The sequence below is a fragment of the Vespa crabro genome, chromosome 7, assembly GCF_910589235.1.
Source record: "Vespa crabro chromosome 7, iyVesCrab1.2, whole genome shotgun sequence".
NCBI lineage: Eukaryota > Metazoa > Arthropoda > Insecta > Hymenoptera > Vespidae > Vespa > Vespa crabro.
In genome coordinates this window covers 5,913,771-5,926,449 of record NC_060961.1, presented here as the reverse complement: position 1 = coordinate 5,926,449, position 12,679 = coordinate 5,913,771, and the positions used below count along the sequence as shown (strand labels likewise).

Below are 12,679 nucleotides of genomic sequence, written 5' to 3'. Positions count from 1 at the left end.
CCTTTACCAATAAAACGAAAGAAAGGAAAATATTTGTCGAAGATCCCTAATGACATCGAAAATATCGATATTAATCTATTCCAATGTAATTTGTTTAATTTATAAGATTTAAATTAAAATCGTTGCATATATTGTTAAACCAGTTATAATAGATATTAGATTACACATTACGTTATACATTACCAGTAATATTATTAATATTATTATTATTATTATTATTATTATTATTATTATTATTATTATTATTATTATTATTATTATTATTATTATTATTATTATTATTATTATTAATATTTTAAATAATTGTATTGAATATACATACAGACATATATAGAAACGCACACGCATTAAATATTATATTACGTACGGTGGGAAATAATATAGCGATATGAACGATAACGTAAGTAATAAAATTTTAATTTATACGTGCTAGTAGATATCTCGCAATTTCCCTTCGAGGTACGAAATGAAAAAGAAATTTAATAAACGAAAGAAAAAACATTTTCATTTGACGAAGTAGATATATATCTAATAATAATAAAAAAATAATAATCAAAAATAAAGAAAAAATAGAAAGAAAGAAAGAAAAAAAAAAAGATCCTGAAAAGGTACAGTTCATTCATTCTATTTCTCTTTCAAGAATAGTTATAGAAAAAGGGTAGTTTCACGTTTGAACGAGATAATGAAAAAGCAAGAGAAGATGTGGTGGTGGTGAGAATATAAGAGAGAGCTAGAGTAGTTGTGGTAGTAGAAAATAGGTAGAGAAGGCAAAAAAGCAAAAGCAATCATCGGTAGCGTTTTGCCAACAATCGGCACTCTGGACCACACTCAACGTTGTTATCGGAAAGAATTCTCGAAGCACTTACCTCTCTTTAACTCTCACTCTCACATATATACACATTCTCTCTCTCTCTCTCTCTCTCTCTCTCTCTCTCTCTCTCTCTCTCACTCACTTACTCGCTCGGTCTCCCTCAGTCTCTTCGGATCTTTCTCTTTCTCTCATTCTGACAAGTGGATATATCTATCGTTTTGGCACAGAGCCCTCGGATACTTGAAACGCTCCCGCTCGGCCGATTACACTCAACGATCATGCTTATAAAATGTTCCTCTCTGTTTCCTTATTCTCGCAGCCGCATCCCTCGAGCGAGGACATCATCATCATACCTGAAAACGAGTATTGCCAGAGCAACCGGATGACCGTCTACATGGGTTCTATATATGCTTATAAGGGCCTCCTGATGGTTAGTCTAGTAATGATCTTTCATAAATGTATATATATATATATATGTGTGTGTATAAAAAAAGAAAAATAAAATAGAAAGAAAGAAAAAAAGAGAAAAACACGAAAAAATATCACTAAAAAGATATTTTTTTCTCAGATTTTCGGTGCATTTCTCGCGTGGGAGACACGACACGTCAGTATACCAGCTTTGAACGACAGCAAATATGTCGGCATGAGCGTTTACAATGTCGTGATAATGTGCGTCACCGGTGCTGCCATAAGTTTCGTCCTTGCCGACAAGCAAGACGCCATGTTCATCATGCTCGCCGTCTTCATCATATTCTGCAGTACGGCCACGCTCTGTCTTGTGTTCGTGCCTAAGGTAACTCTCTTTTATTGCATTCTATCTTCTTTTTTGTTTCTCTCTCTCTCTCTCTCTCTCTCTCTCTCTCTCTCTCTTTCTCTCTCCCTTTCTCTTTTTCTTTTTTTTCTTTTTTTTTTTTTGTTGATGCCAGTTCGACAGTTTCTCTCTATTGCCAATGAGTTTGATTCTCAATGGGGCTTTTCCTTCATGACACCTAGCTGATAGAGTTGCGAAGAAATCCGCAGGGTGCAATCGACAAGCGAATGAGACCAACCTTAAAACCGGTGTCCAAAACTAGAAGAGATTCCACCGTGAGCGAGTTAGAGGAACGATTGAAGGAAGCGATGACGGCTAATCAAAAGTTTCGCAAACAGCTTTTCGAAAAGGATAACGAAATTCAAGTAAGTTAAGATTCTTTGAACTACGATTATTCATCTGATATCTTCTTCTTATAATACATAATAGTATAATCTCTTTTTTAATCTTATTACGTCAGATGTTCTTAAGAAGGCTTGGCGAGGATGGAGTAGCGGATACTCAGGAAGTCATGGACAGGCTAACCGTTCCAAGGCAAGAGGGAATCATAAAAAAAGAAGGTAATCAAATTGCTTAATAATTATTTTGATACGTTGATGTATATCTTCCCGGTTGCATCCAAGCTAAATATCATCAAATGGCTTTTATCATGAAATTTTTTATATTATAAATATAACGTATTCTCGTACATGTCGACGTTATAATTAGTACCTAATAAACCAATGATTACGTAGACAAAAATGATACAAATTAAATTAATAAAGATAGATACATATGTTGCGCAAAATCATTTCACCGCGAAAGGCTATATTGCACCGAACAGTTTAACTTAATTATCACACTCTGTATGTTAGAGCCCACTATCCAGAGGCATGGCATTCAGAATCATAAAGGTCAGTTGTTCGTCTTATTCGGCCTAGTCCGGAAGAGAAAAAAAAGAAAGTGATGTAATTGATTAGCAAATCTGCTTTTCTTTATTGCTTCTAAGCTAAGCGTCAATATATATTATATTATACTAATGACTTTAGAATTTCTTCCATATCGTAATAAAAAAAAATTATCTACTGCAAAATTATCTTCATCATATTTCTGAAATTTTTGTATTTGTACCTATAAATTTGCATATTTTAAGGGATATATAGCTGTTATATATTTACTTTCAAGTTACATTTTCACGCCACGAAATATGCACGCAATGTTTTTAGAAACATGTTTTGCGCCAGTAGACGCACAGTTTTTCGTTTTTTACATCAGTTTCATATGTCGCACATCCTGTATTCATTGTTTGAAGAAAAGTTCTTTCATTTAGTTTTTCAGTAGTTTTTTCCCATTCGAAAAAGTTCTTCCGTTCAACCAGCATACCGACAACGATTGTTGCAAACGCGGACGATACATCCGTAACTAAAATTCCCGAATTTAGTATTTGCTAGTTAAATCCAGTCTGCATGTGTAGAGACAATTCGTAATTATAGTCGTAGAAGTACGATCGCTCAAAGCTGATATTCGAAAATAATAGTAATAATAATAATAATTATTATTATAACACGTGCACACCCACACATACACACACACTTACACAAACAATAATAATAATGAAACAGAATACAGAAAAAGAAAGGAAATATTTTTTTCAAAATAAAGTATCGAAATCGATCATACTTTTACGATTATACTTTGGTAGTTGCGGTGAATGATCAAAATTCGAACTGTGCATCTTTAGCTCTCATATCAAAAGTATCGCTAAGAACCCACACGTAACCTAATTAATCGAGAATTATCGAGGAATGTTTGCTCGCTTCTTAGAAAAGAATTTCGTTTGAGGCTATAATTCGTGAATGAGTAGAAAAAAAGTGTTCAGAATATAAAGCGATACTTACAATTGACATATGATCCTATATATTATATTTACATCCAGAGTTGAATAACAAACACAATGACGTGTCTCTTGTTACGTAAAATTGCACAATATGACGGACATAAAATATTATATAGGACGCCATTAAAGACGGCTAATATTTTTGCATTTCGATGAGAATTACATGAAGAATACATATGTACAAGGGAGGAATTTTTAACACATTTGAACTCGTTTATTTCATTCTTTTTAAGGTCCATCTTTAACCACGGAAACAACCGATATTTCGATGTCCATGTGCAGTTTAACTTCTACTACGGTATCCCAAGCGGAAGGGGACTATGTGAACGCGAGTGTCGTCGAGCAGGCCGCAAAGTACGTAACGTATTAAAATTCGAAAAAAATATTGTACTTTGAAATATTCCAAGACAAATAAGCAAAAGATTTTTAATTAAAGAACAGTCTCATCGTCTTTCTTGGTAAGAAGATAATTACTGCCGTGACACGCGAAATCGAGATTTAATCTACTTTTCGTAACTTTTCGTAATTTTACTCTCGCCAAAGAAATTCTCATTTAATATCCACCTAGCATTCCCCTTCTCTTTTCATCATCATCTCTATCCAACCTCTCGTCTCCTCCAACTCGCTTCGTCGAGTCAAAAGCGATAAGAAAATAAGCACATTGATTAAGTTTCCGCGTGGATAGATAAGTTATTTCGCGGCATGGCAAAACGATCTCCCTTTTAAAATATTCTTTTTTAAAGGTATTTTTAAATTGGAGTCTCACGTTCGTTATAATCATAATTAAGTGTGTTAATAATAACAATAATAATAATGATGATGATGATGATGATGATGATGATGATGACGATAATAATAATAATGATAATAATTTATTTCATTATTATACTAATAAAATAATTGAGACCATTGATGAAAAAAGGGGACATATACGTCGAAATCTTATTTCGAGTAAATCGAGCTCAAAATTTTCATTAAAGTAATTATTATTTAATGAAAAGTAATGCAATTAAAAACAATTTGTTTTTTTTTTTCAAAGGTACGTTAACATGTCCTTCGAACGTTCTATATATAAAAATTATGATTTAAAGATAATATTTGTTTTTTCCTTTTTTATGAGTTTTAAAAAATTATTTCATATGCTCTTTTTCGATAAATGGAATAAAATCGTAAAAGAGTGATCTTTTTCTTTGTTCCTTTAATTAAATATAATTACTTATTAAGTCTAGAATATTTTTATATATTGTTTAAATAAAAAATACAAAATTAAAATGAAAAAAATCAACAAAAAATTTCATAAGCACTATGTGTCCATTTTTCATCAATAATCTCAATTATAATTATAAATTATATTATGTAATAATAATAATAATAATAATAATAGTAATAATAATAATAATAATAATAATAATAATAATAATAATAATAATAATAATGAAAAAGAATAAGTGAGTTTAATATAGTCGGCAAACCGGAATCGTCATCAACCCTAAAATAGTCGAGTGATGCGTTTTTCAGAAAGAAGACGACCTTTGGGAAGGTACCATGCATCGCGGTCGATAACGAACGCTCACCCTTGATCCTTCCGTCGGCATTGAAGCAAACTACCGGTGAGGATACCGCTCGTAGGAAAAGTCATGTTTGCGACGAGAATCAAGATAGCGAGCCGTTGCTTGAAAGGAGTCCGGAACCACGTTCGGAGGGTAAAATGAACGTCGACTTCGTACCAGAGGTAGTCGAGGAAACTGATTCAATTGTTCTCGAGGAAACTGCTATTCCCCGAGATGCTAAAATCATTATGAAAAAGGATGAGAAGAGAGCGAGACTGCCAACACCACCACCTTCTAAAAATGTCTCTTTCAGTGAATTACATGATCAAGGATACTCTGAGCATATTCTTCCTCCGCCATTACAATTTGTTCCACCGAAACATCGTCACTCTGGTTAGTCTTATGTAATTATAAATATATAGGTTGAGCAAGGATTTAAATGTATAAATTGAAAAGAATTTTTTCGGGACGTAAGAATTTTTCAAGTATACGGAAATTAGATGGAAAATAAGTTTTCTTTGTTCTGCCATTTATACAGATTTTCATTCTAGAGATACGACACGTAATGTAGACAAAAAAAGAGAGATTATTCCATTATTTTTCGACATAGTCCCCATTGACATTGATGCTCTTGTAAACTACCACTTCACAAGAATTCCTCTTCGTAAACTATGTGCCCTGTTTACGGACGAATTTGCGTACGTAAAGCTTTAACTTCTACATTGGTGTTAAGATCAACCTTATCCTTCCTAACATCAGGAATCCTCCTACTGGACAATAATGCGAAACCCCACAACAATCTTGTTACTATCGGTTGGGAATGCATGGATCACTTCTTCCTCCCTGCTTTGTAGAAAACACTGAGAAGAGAGCGTTTCATCAACAATGCGAAAGTTGAAGCTGCCTTATGCAAATTCATCCGTAAACAGGGCACGCAATTTATGAAAAAAGATTCCTTAAACTTTTAGCAGTGGCACGACAAGTGTGTCAATTTCGCTAGGAATTATATTAAAAAAATAATGAAACAATTTTCTATATCCATATCGTAATATATCGTTAGAATAAAAATCCCTGCAGATAATCAGTCAAGAAAGTAAATAACTTTATAGTTAATTATTTTTTCTCTATGTCCATTATTTTACGAGATAAGTTATAAAAAAAAAGATCCCAATTTTGAAGATTATTTTCACTTCTTAAAAATTGAATTACCACCGATAAGAAAAAAATACTTGTCTTATATTTTTATTTACTCTATCAATCCGTAAGATATCATCAAAATCGATAGTAAATACTTCACATATGTTTCCTGTTGAAGTTAATCAATATATCTAATTGAATTATGTGTTTAAATTGCAATTTTAACACAGGATTTGTGAACGTACCATCCCATCAGTCTTTAAAAAGAAGATCATCTGTGAGGAATGATAGCTTGGCACATTCTCATCACGAACTATCAGAATGTCGCAGAACAAGCGTACCAATTAACTCTATCAGCTACATTTCGACGGAGAACGTATCCAAGTCGAGTGGTAAGGACGACATTCAAACTTCTTTCGACAAAGCATACGTGATCGGGGAATGTGGCCACCGGCGTAGTTTAGTTACCGGCTACAGATGCGAAAAGCATGGTGGACGTGGACACAGTCACGCAATGATTAATGGCTCTGCCGAGACCCCACCGGCGCCGCGACGTCATCGTAAGCATCATGATTCTCACAACGCCAGCTCACCGAGCGTGCCCGCCATGGTCAACGCCAGCTACTCTGATACTGGTCAATGTCTTTTCTACATCTTATCATTCTTACATTAGATCGTAGATGGGCAACTTCTTCTTCACCGTGGGCCGCACAATACTTATCATCAATCAATCTGTTCCCTCACTATTTAAGTTTACTAGATTAAGTTACGAAAATCATGCAGTTCACTAGGCACGACAGTGTCAAATAGTGAGAATCATTTTCTCTCATCTTAGCAGACAAGTAAGGACAACGGCTACATGCGGCCCGCAGATCGCTAGTTGCCCACCTATAGTTTAAATCATACCTAAAATCTGGCTCTAATTATATGAAAAAAAAAAAAAAGAACAATCGCATTCGACAGAAATATCATGATTAATAAAAGATTCGATTTATCAAACGATCCATCATCGATCGATCCATCGCAGTTTTAATCTAAAAGCGACTATTGTTAACAAGCAGATCAATCATTACTCTTCAATTATTTTTCCTTAAACGATTAAAAGTTCAGATCGTTAACAATTCCAGCTAAAGCGTTGGACGAAGTCAATCTCTGAAATGGCATATATCACGTTCATTCTAGCTCTACTCACTCGTATTTCCTTTTAACAGAAAGATGTGAGGAGTTAGCTTCAGCGATCATTCAACGCTCGGTTTCGGAAAGATCGCGAGAGAAATGTTTACGTGGTCGAAGCGGCGGTGGTCATTCAATCTCCGAGTGTCCTCATCGGGCTGCTGCCTCGCGGAAGATTCGTGAATGCAGACACACCGAATCGAAATTGCGTCATCAGCAGGCTCGCTTGGAATACGTTCAGAGCTCTCCAAATGTAGCGACGATTCACAACAGCAAATATGCGAGTGGTAATCCACGCGCTGGGGATGTTGGTGGAAGTGGCGAAGGTATTCTCGGATCAGGTGGTGTGAGCCGTGGTGGAGGTGGAACCCGTGTTGGTTCGAGAGCAGGGCCTGGCGTAACGTCGAGTGGTGGGGAAATATATAGTGCTGCCTCTGACGGCGAACTCTTGGACCGGGCGATATTACTGCCGATATTTCAGAAGCTCCTCACCGAGAGACATAAAAGTAATGCGAGGAGTGGATACGGTGCTAGCATAGCGAGTTGTCCGAACATATCGATAAAGTGCGACATTGTCGAGTATCTGTAAAAAAAAAAAATATCTATCTCTCCTCGTTTTATAACACTCGAAGGACCGCGTTCTCCAAAAGAGAGATGATATCTCTCGTGCTTCTGTATAGTAATGTAAATCTAAGATGTCACATTTTTTCTTTTCTTTTCTCCTTCGTATCGTCATTATTCTTAAATATTATCTATATGCGTTTACAGTCAAGGAAATTCTGAAATATAAAATGTTGTCAACGTAAAGGTCCCCTCCCACCACTTTTATGAAATTTTCGAGAGATTGGACTGTAATAATGTCAATACATATAAGTATCGCTCAGTCGAAACATTTTATTTTACAGAATCCCTTAGCTGTACGCCGAATTGTGCAATAATCGGCCGTTGTAAATTATCCATATTGTGCACACATGAAATGTGTCGGATACATTCGCATTTAACGCAATTAAATGTTCAACTCGGCCATTTGAATAATACGTCTGGTTCCTTTTAAGTGTTAAAAACGAAAAACAAGGTGTATTGTCACCGAAAAGGAGAGTGGAATCTGTTACTTATATTCTTCTCGACATTTCCGGTCACGTCAAAAAAAAAAAAAAAAGAACACAAAAAAAAGAAGAAAAAATACTCGTCTCTGCATTTTTTTCTATTGAAGACTTCCTCGTGGAGGAAAAACAATCTACACAATTTTTTTCACGATTAATGCTTTGTGTTACGTTCTTGATGCTATCTTCACATTTTTTTTCTTTATTATTACTATTAGATATTTAATAGCCTCGATTTAGCACACCCGATGGCGAATACTTTCGACAAAGTCCCTTTAAAGAACGTTCGTCATTGATTCATCAACGTGTAGAATATACTTGTTGAGTCATGGAACTCTAAAAAATAAAGAAATTATCGTAGGAGAACTATGCTTTGTTTCTTTAGAACAAAGCATAATTGTTATTATGCTCTTTTATAAAAATTTATCAGTGCCGCATTCATACAAAACAAACATCGGGAAACGATTCGAAAAGTATTTCTTCCCTAATTGAAACAAACCGCTTATATCTATATTGTCCATCGTTTATTAAAGTCAACTTGTTAATCGTCAATCATAAATAGAAACTGAAGAGAAAAAATTACATCTATTTCAATTGAAAATTGTCAAAAAAAAAAAAATATACAATTGAAATAACTCTTCGAAAATTTTTAAGATCATACATTCGGCCTCGAGTTAAATGAAGAGTAGTGGATGGTTCTTCTATGCTTACTTATTTTGATTTTTCAGAGTTCTAAAAGATCAATAAGAAAATGTCCGCAATTTATTTTATACCTGCTAATACGTCGACGAATTAATTTGACAAAAAGAAAACGAAATATTTATTACACGACGGCGAACGAGAAATGATCTTTATTCAATTTTCTCTATGTATTTCGAGTCAATTACCATCAAACTGTTTTTAATATGAAGCCTTCTCAAGTCAAATGCAAGAAACATGATATCGATAGTATGATACATACATACCTACGTCTTCGAAATACAAAATTCTCTATCGAAAAAGAAATGTGATTGTGTACACTGATAATTGTCATCGTCATAATCATTATTATTATTACTATAATTATGATGATGATGATGATGATGATGATGATGATGATGATGATGATGATGATAATGATGATGATGATTATTATTATTATTATTGTTGTTGTTGTTGTTGTTGTTGTTGTTGTTGTTATTATTTGTGTTATTATTTGTGTTATAATTATTATTATTATTATTATTATTATTATTATTATTATTATTATTATTATTATTATTATTATTATCGCGCCTACCATTAATGTGAATATGAGTAAATTAATCTTACTCATCGAGCGCGGCACGATTAATGAAAAATTACGTATATATGTACTTATCTACATACAATACAAATTCACATATGCATACGCGCTTGTTTCTCCGTGGAAAGGATTAATCGATCGATCGACACAATAAGTCAGAATTATTATCATTAATCTTTATAATTTGTCGGAACCTTGAGCGACCATTTTTTTATCATTCTCGAGAATCATCATCGTAGATTTAAATGAAACTATTTCGCGTGTATACGAGAGATAATGTCAATTTATTGGATCGAATAAGATAGAATCCACGAATATTACAGTCTATCTGATTCTCGCTTGAATAAGAACGAGGAAAAGCAAGAGGGAGAAAGAAGAATGAAAGAAAAAAATTAATAAAAAAAAAAAAAAGAAAAGAAAAAAAAAAGAAAGAAAATCCGATTTGTTATCTCATGTAAACTAACAACAATGTTAATTTTTACGGTTAATCACTCTTTAATAGTTTACAACGGTAAAAAAGATTTATCGATTAGAAAAATTCGATTGAAGTTCGTGCAGACATGTGCTAATTATAATCGCAAATACATATATATATATGTAAAAAACGTAAAAGGGACGATAAGTTAAGATTCGAATTTCATCTTAGCGAAATTATTCTCACAGCACGTTCATCTTATTGTTAACGAAAGTTACAAGGAGATTGCCTCGAAAATGAGTGTTGGTATAGCAATTGAAAGAAAAAAAAAGAAAAAAAAAGGAAAGAAAGAAAAAAGAAAAAAGATCATAAAATATAAATACTATAAACTCGCACAAGGAGATACACTTACATACGTGTAAGGTATATTTATTAAAGGAAAAACAAAGAAAAAACAAAAAGAAAAGATATATCTACGGAATATTCGTACTTACTAACTTCACTGTCTTTTACGTTGAGGATGTGACATTCGCTTTGTATACATAAAAATATAAAAATTTAAGAGAGAGAGAGGAAGAGAGAGAGAGAGAGAGAGAGAGGAAGAGAGAGAGAGAGAGAGAATAGAAAAAAAAGACATGAAGAAAGAAAAAAAGAAGAAAGAGAAAAAAGATATAAGTAGGAAGAAAAGCATACGTGGGAATATTTTGTAAATAATTAAAAACGTATGTCTAACATATTATTATCCTGAAAGTGCACTTCTAATAATGCGTTTATACGCGGTGACAAAATAATCGTGCTACGACGTGTCCTTGCACGATTTCTAAAATACAGAATTGTTACAGCCTCCTTTTTTGCATTTTTTTTCTCTCGTTACGTACGTTTGCTTGAATCGATTGGTATCGAGAATGTTTTTTATATTATATAATCAATCGTAAAACGACGATGAATGAGAAAAGAAATTTAAAGAAAATAGAAAGAGAGAGAGAGAGAGAGAGAGAGAGAGAGAGAGAGAGAAAGATTTGATCGATACACGTTCAAAAAATAAAAAAAATATTTTAAAAAAAACCACAAAAAAAAATAGAACAAAACGAAAGAAAAGAAAAAAAAAGAAACTTTACGCATCGTGTTGTGTTTTTATATATATAAAAATAATATTTATATAAATATTGTAAGATGAATTATATCTATGCCTCCTCTCTTGGAAAAAGCATGTGTTATAATGATCGTAAATACGCATACGTACCTACGATAGAGTGAAGTTTAGACAAAAATAAAGTGTTTATACGTATGTCATATTCGTTAGCTCGTGAAAATTTAACGGAAAATGATATATTCCGATGATATAATGATATTTCGAAGAACGAATCGCTCTTTTAAAGTCAATTAATATTCTATAAACTACAAATCTTGAAATTATTAAGAAATGGAAAAATCAATGGATAATTGTTGTTATTATTATTATTATTATTATTATTATTATTATTATTATTATTATTATTATTATTATTATTATTATTATTATCGCAAGCAGCGTATTAAATAACGCTAAGCTAAATACTTATATATCTAATCGAAACATTTTTTTTTGGTTCAATTAAAAGTTATGAGAAACAAAAAATTGAAGGAATTCGAAACTGGAAGAGGGATTAATGCACGATGTAAAACTTTATTTTCGTGTTGAACTCGTGAAAAAGTCTGGTATATATATACATATATACATATATACATATATACATATATACATATATACATATATACATATATACATATATACATATATACATATATACATATATACATATATACATATATACATATATACATATATACATATATACATATATATATATGCTTGGGTTATGTTCCATCAAAAATTATGCCCGTATAGTGACGTCACGATCAATTATGTTCCACAGTACGTAGTACTTCATCTACGTCGGACGTTGACGCGGATATTGCTAGCATAATTTCATCATCATGCGAGTCTCTCTAGTTTTTCTCGGATGGAAGAAAATTAGGAATGAGATATTCCTTGAATACGCTCGGTGAATATTATGTTTCCCTCGTTGATGATAAAAAAAAAATATATATATATATATACATACATATATGTATATATATAAATATATATACTTAAATACACACGGAGTGTTCCAACGGAAAGTGTCCATCAGGATTATTACGAGATCTAGTAGTGACTTTTTCGAGGAACTCCGTGACGAGTCAATTTTCTTTTCGAAGGGGATAAATCCGTGTCATAAATTTCTTCACTTATCCACTAACCCCTTAAGGACCATGGCAAACCCCTCCAAAATCTTAAATCTCAATAGGAATCAAATGATATATCATTTCTAAGCTCTTAATTTTCTTTGCAATGGTATTTTTTGTTTTTCTTTTTTTTTTTAAATTTTGAATCAATGACTTTTGAGAAAATGCGCTATCGAAGTTTTAGGTAAACAATAACATTTTATTGAATGTTTATTTTATTAACAAAGTGTTTACAGAAGATCTCCATGCA

At 32.7% G+C, this 12,679-nt stretch overlaps 1 protein-coding gene across 5 annotated transcripts in view; it reads left to right on the top strand.

Moving 5' to 3' along the window:
• LOC124425573 (gamma-aminobutyric acid type B receptor subunit 2) overlaps positions 1 to 10,527 on the top strand; it is a 262,835-nt gene extending 252,308 nt beyond the window's left edge. For all 5 annotated transcript variants that reach the window (XM_046966088.1, XM_046966086.1, XM_046966087.1 and 2 more), the window contains 8 exons: positions 1,131 to 1,241; positions 1,380 to 1,604; positions 1,805 to 1,987; positions 2,083 to 2,182; positions 3,732 to 3,852; positions 5,017 to 5,441; positions 6,416 to 6,820; positions 7,397 to 10,527. In XM_046966088.1, the coding sequence (XP_046822044.1) occupies positions 1,131 to 1,241; positions 1,380 to 1,604; positions 1,805 to 1,987; positions 2,083 to 2,182; positions 3,732 to 3,852; positions 5,017 to 5,441; positions 6,416 to 6,820; positions 7,397 to 7,947 (2,121 nt within the window). In that variant the 3' untranslated portion in view covers positions 7,948 to 10,527. The remainder of the gene's footprint in view (positions 1 to 1,130; positions 1,242 to 1,379; positions 1,605 to 1,804; positions 1,988 to 2,082; positions 2,183 to 3,731; positions 3,853 to 5,016; positions 5,442 to 6,415; positions 6,821 to 7,396) is intronic.
• Positions 10,528 to 12,679: the final 2,152 nt, after the last annotated feature.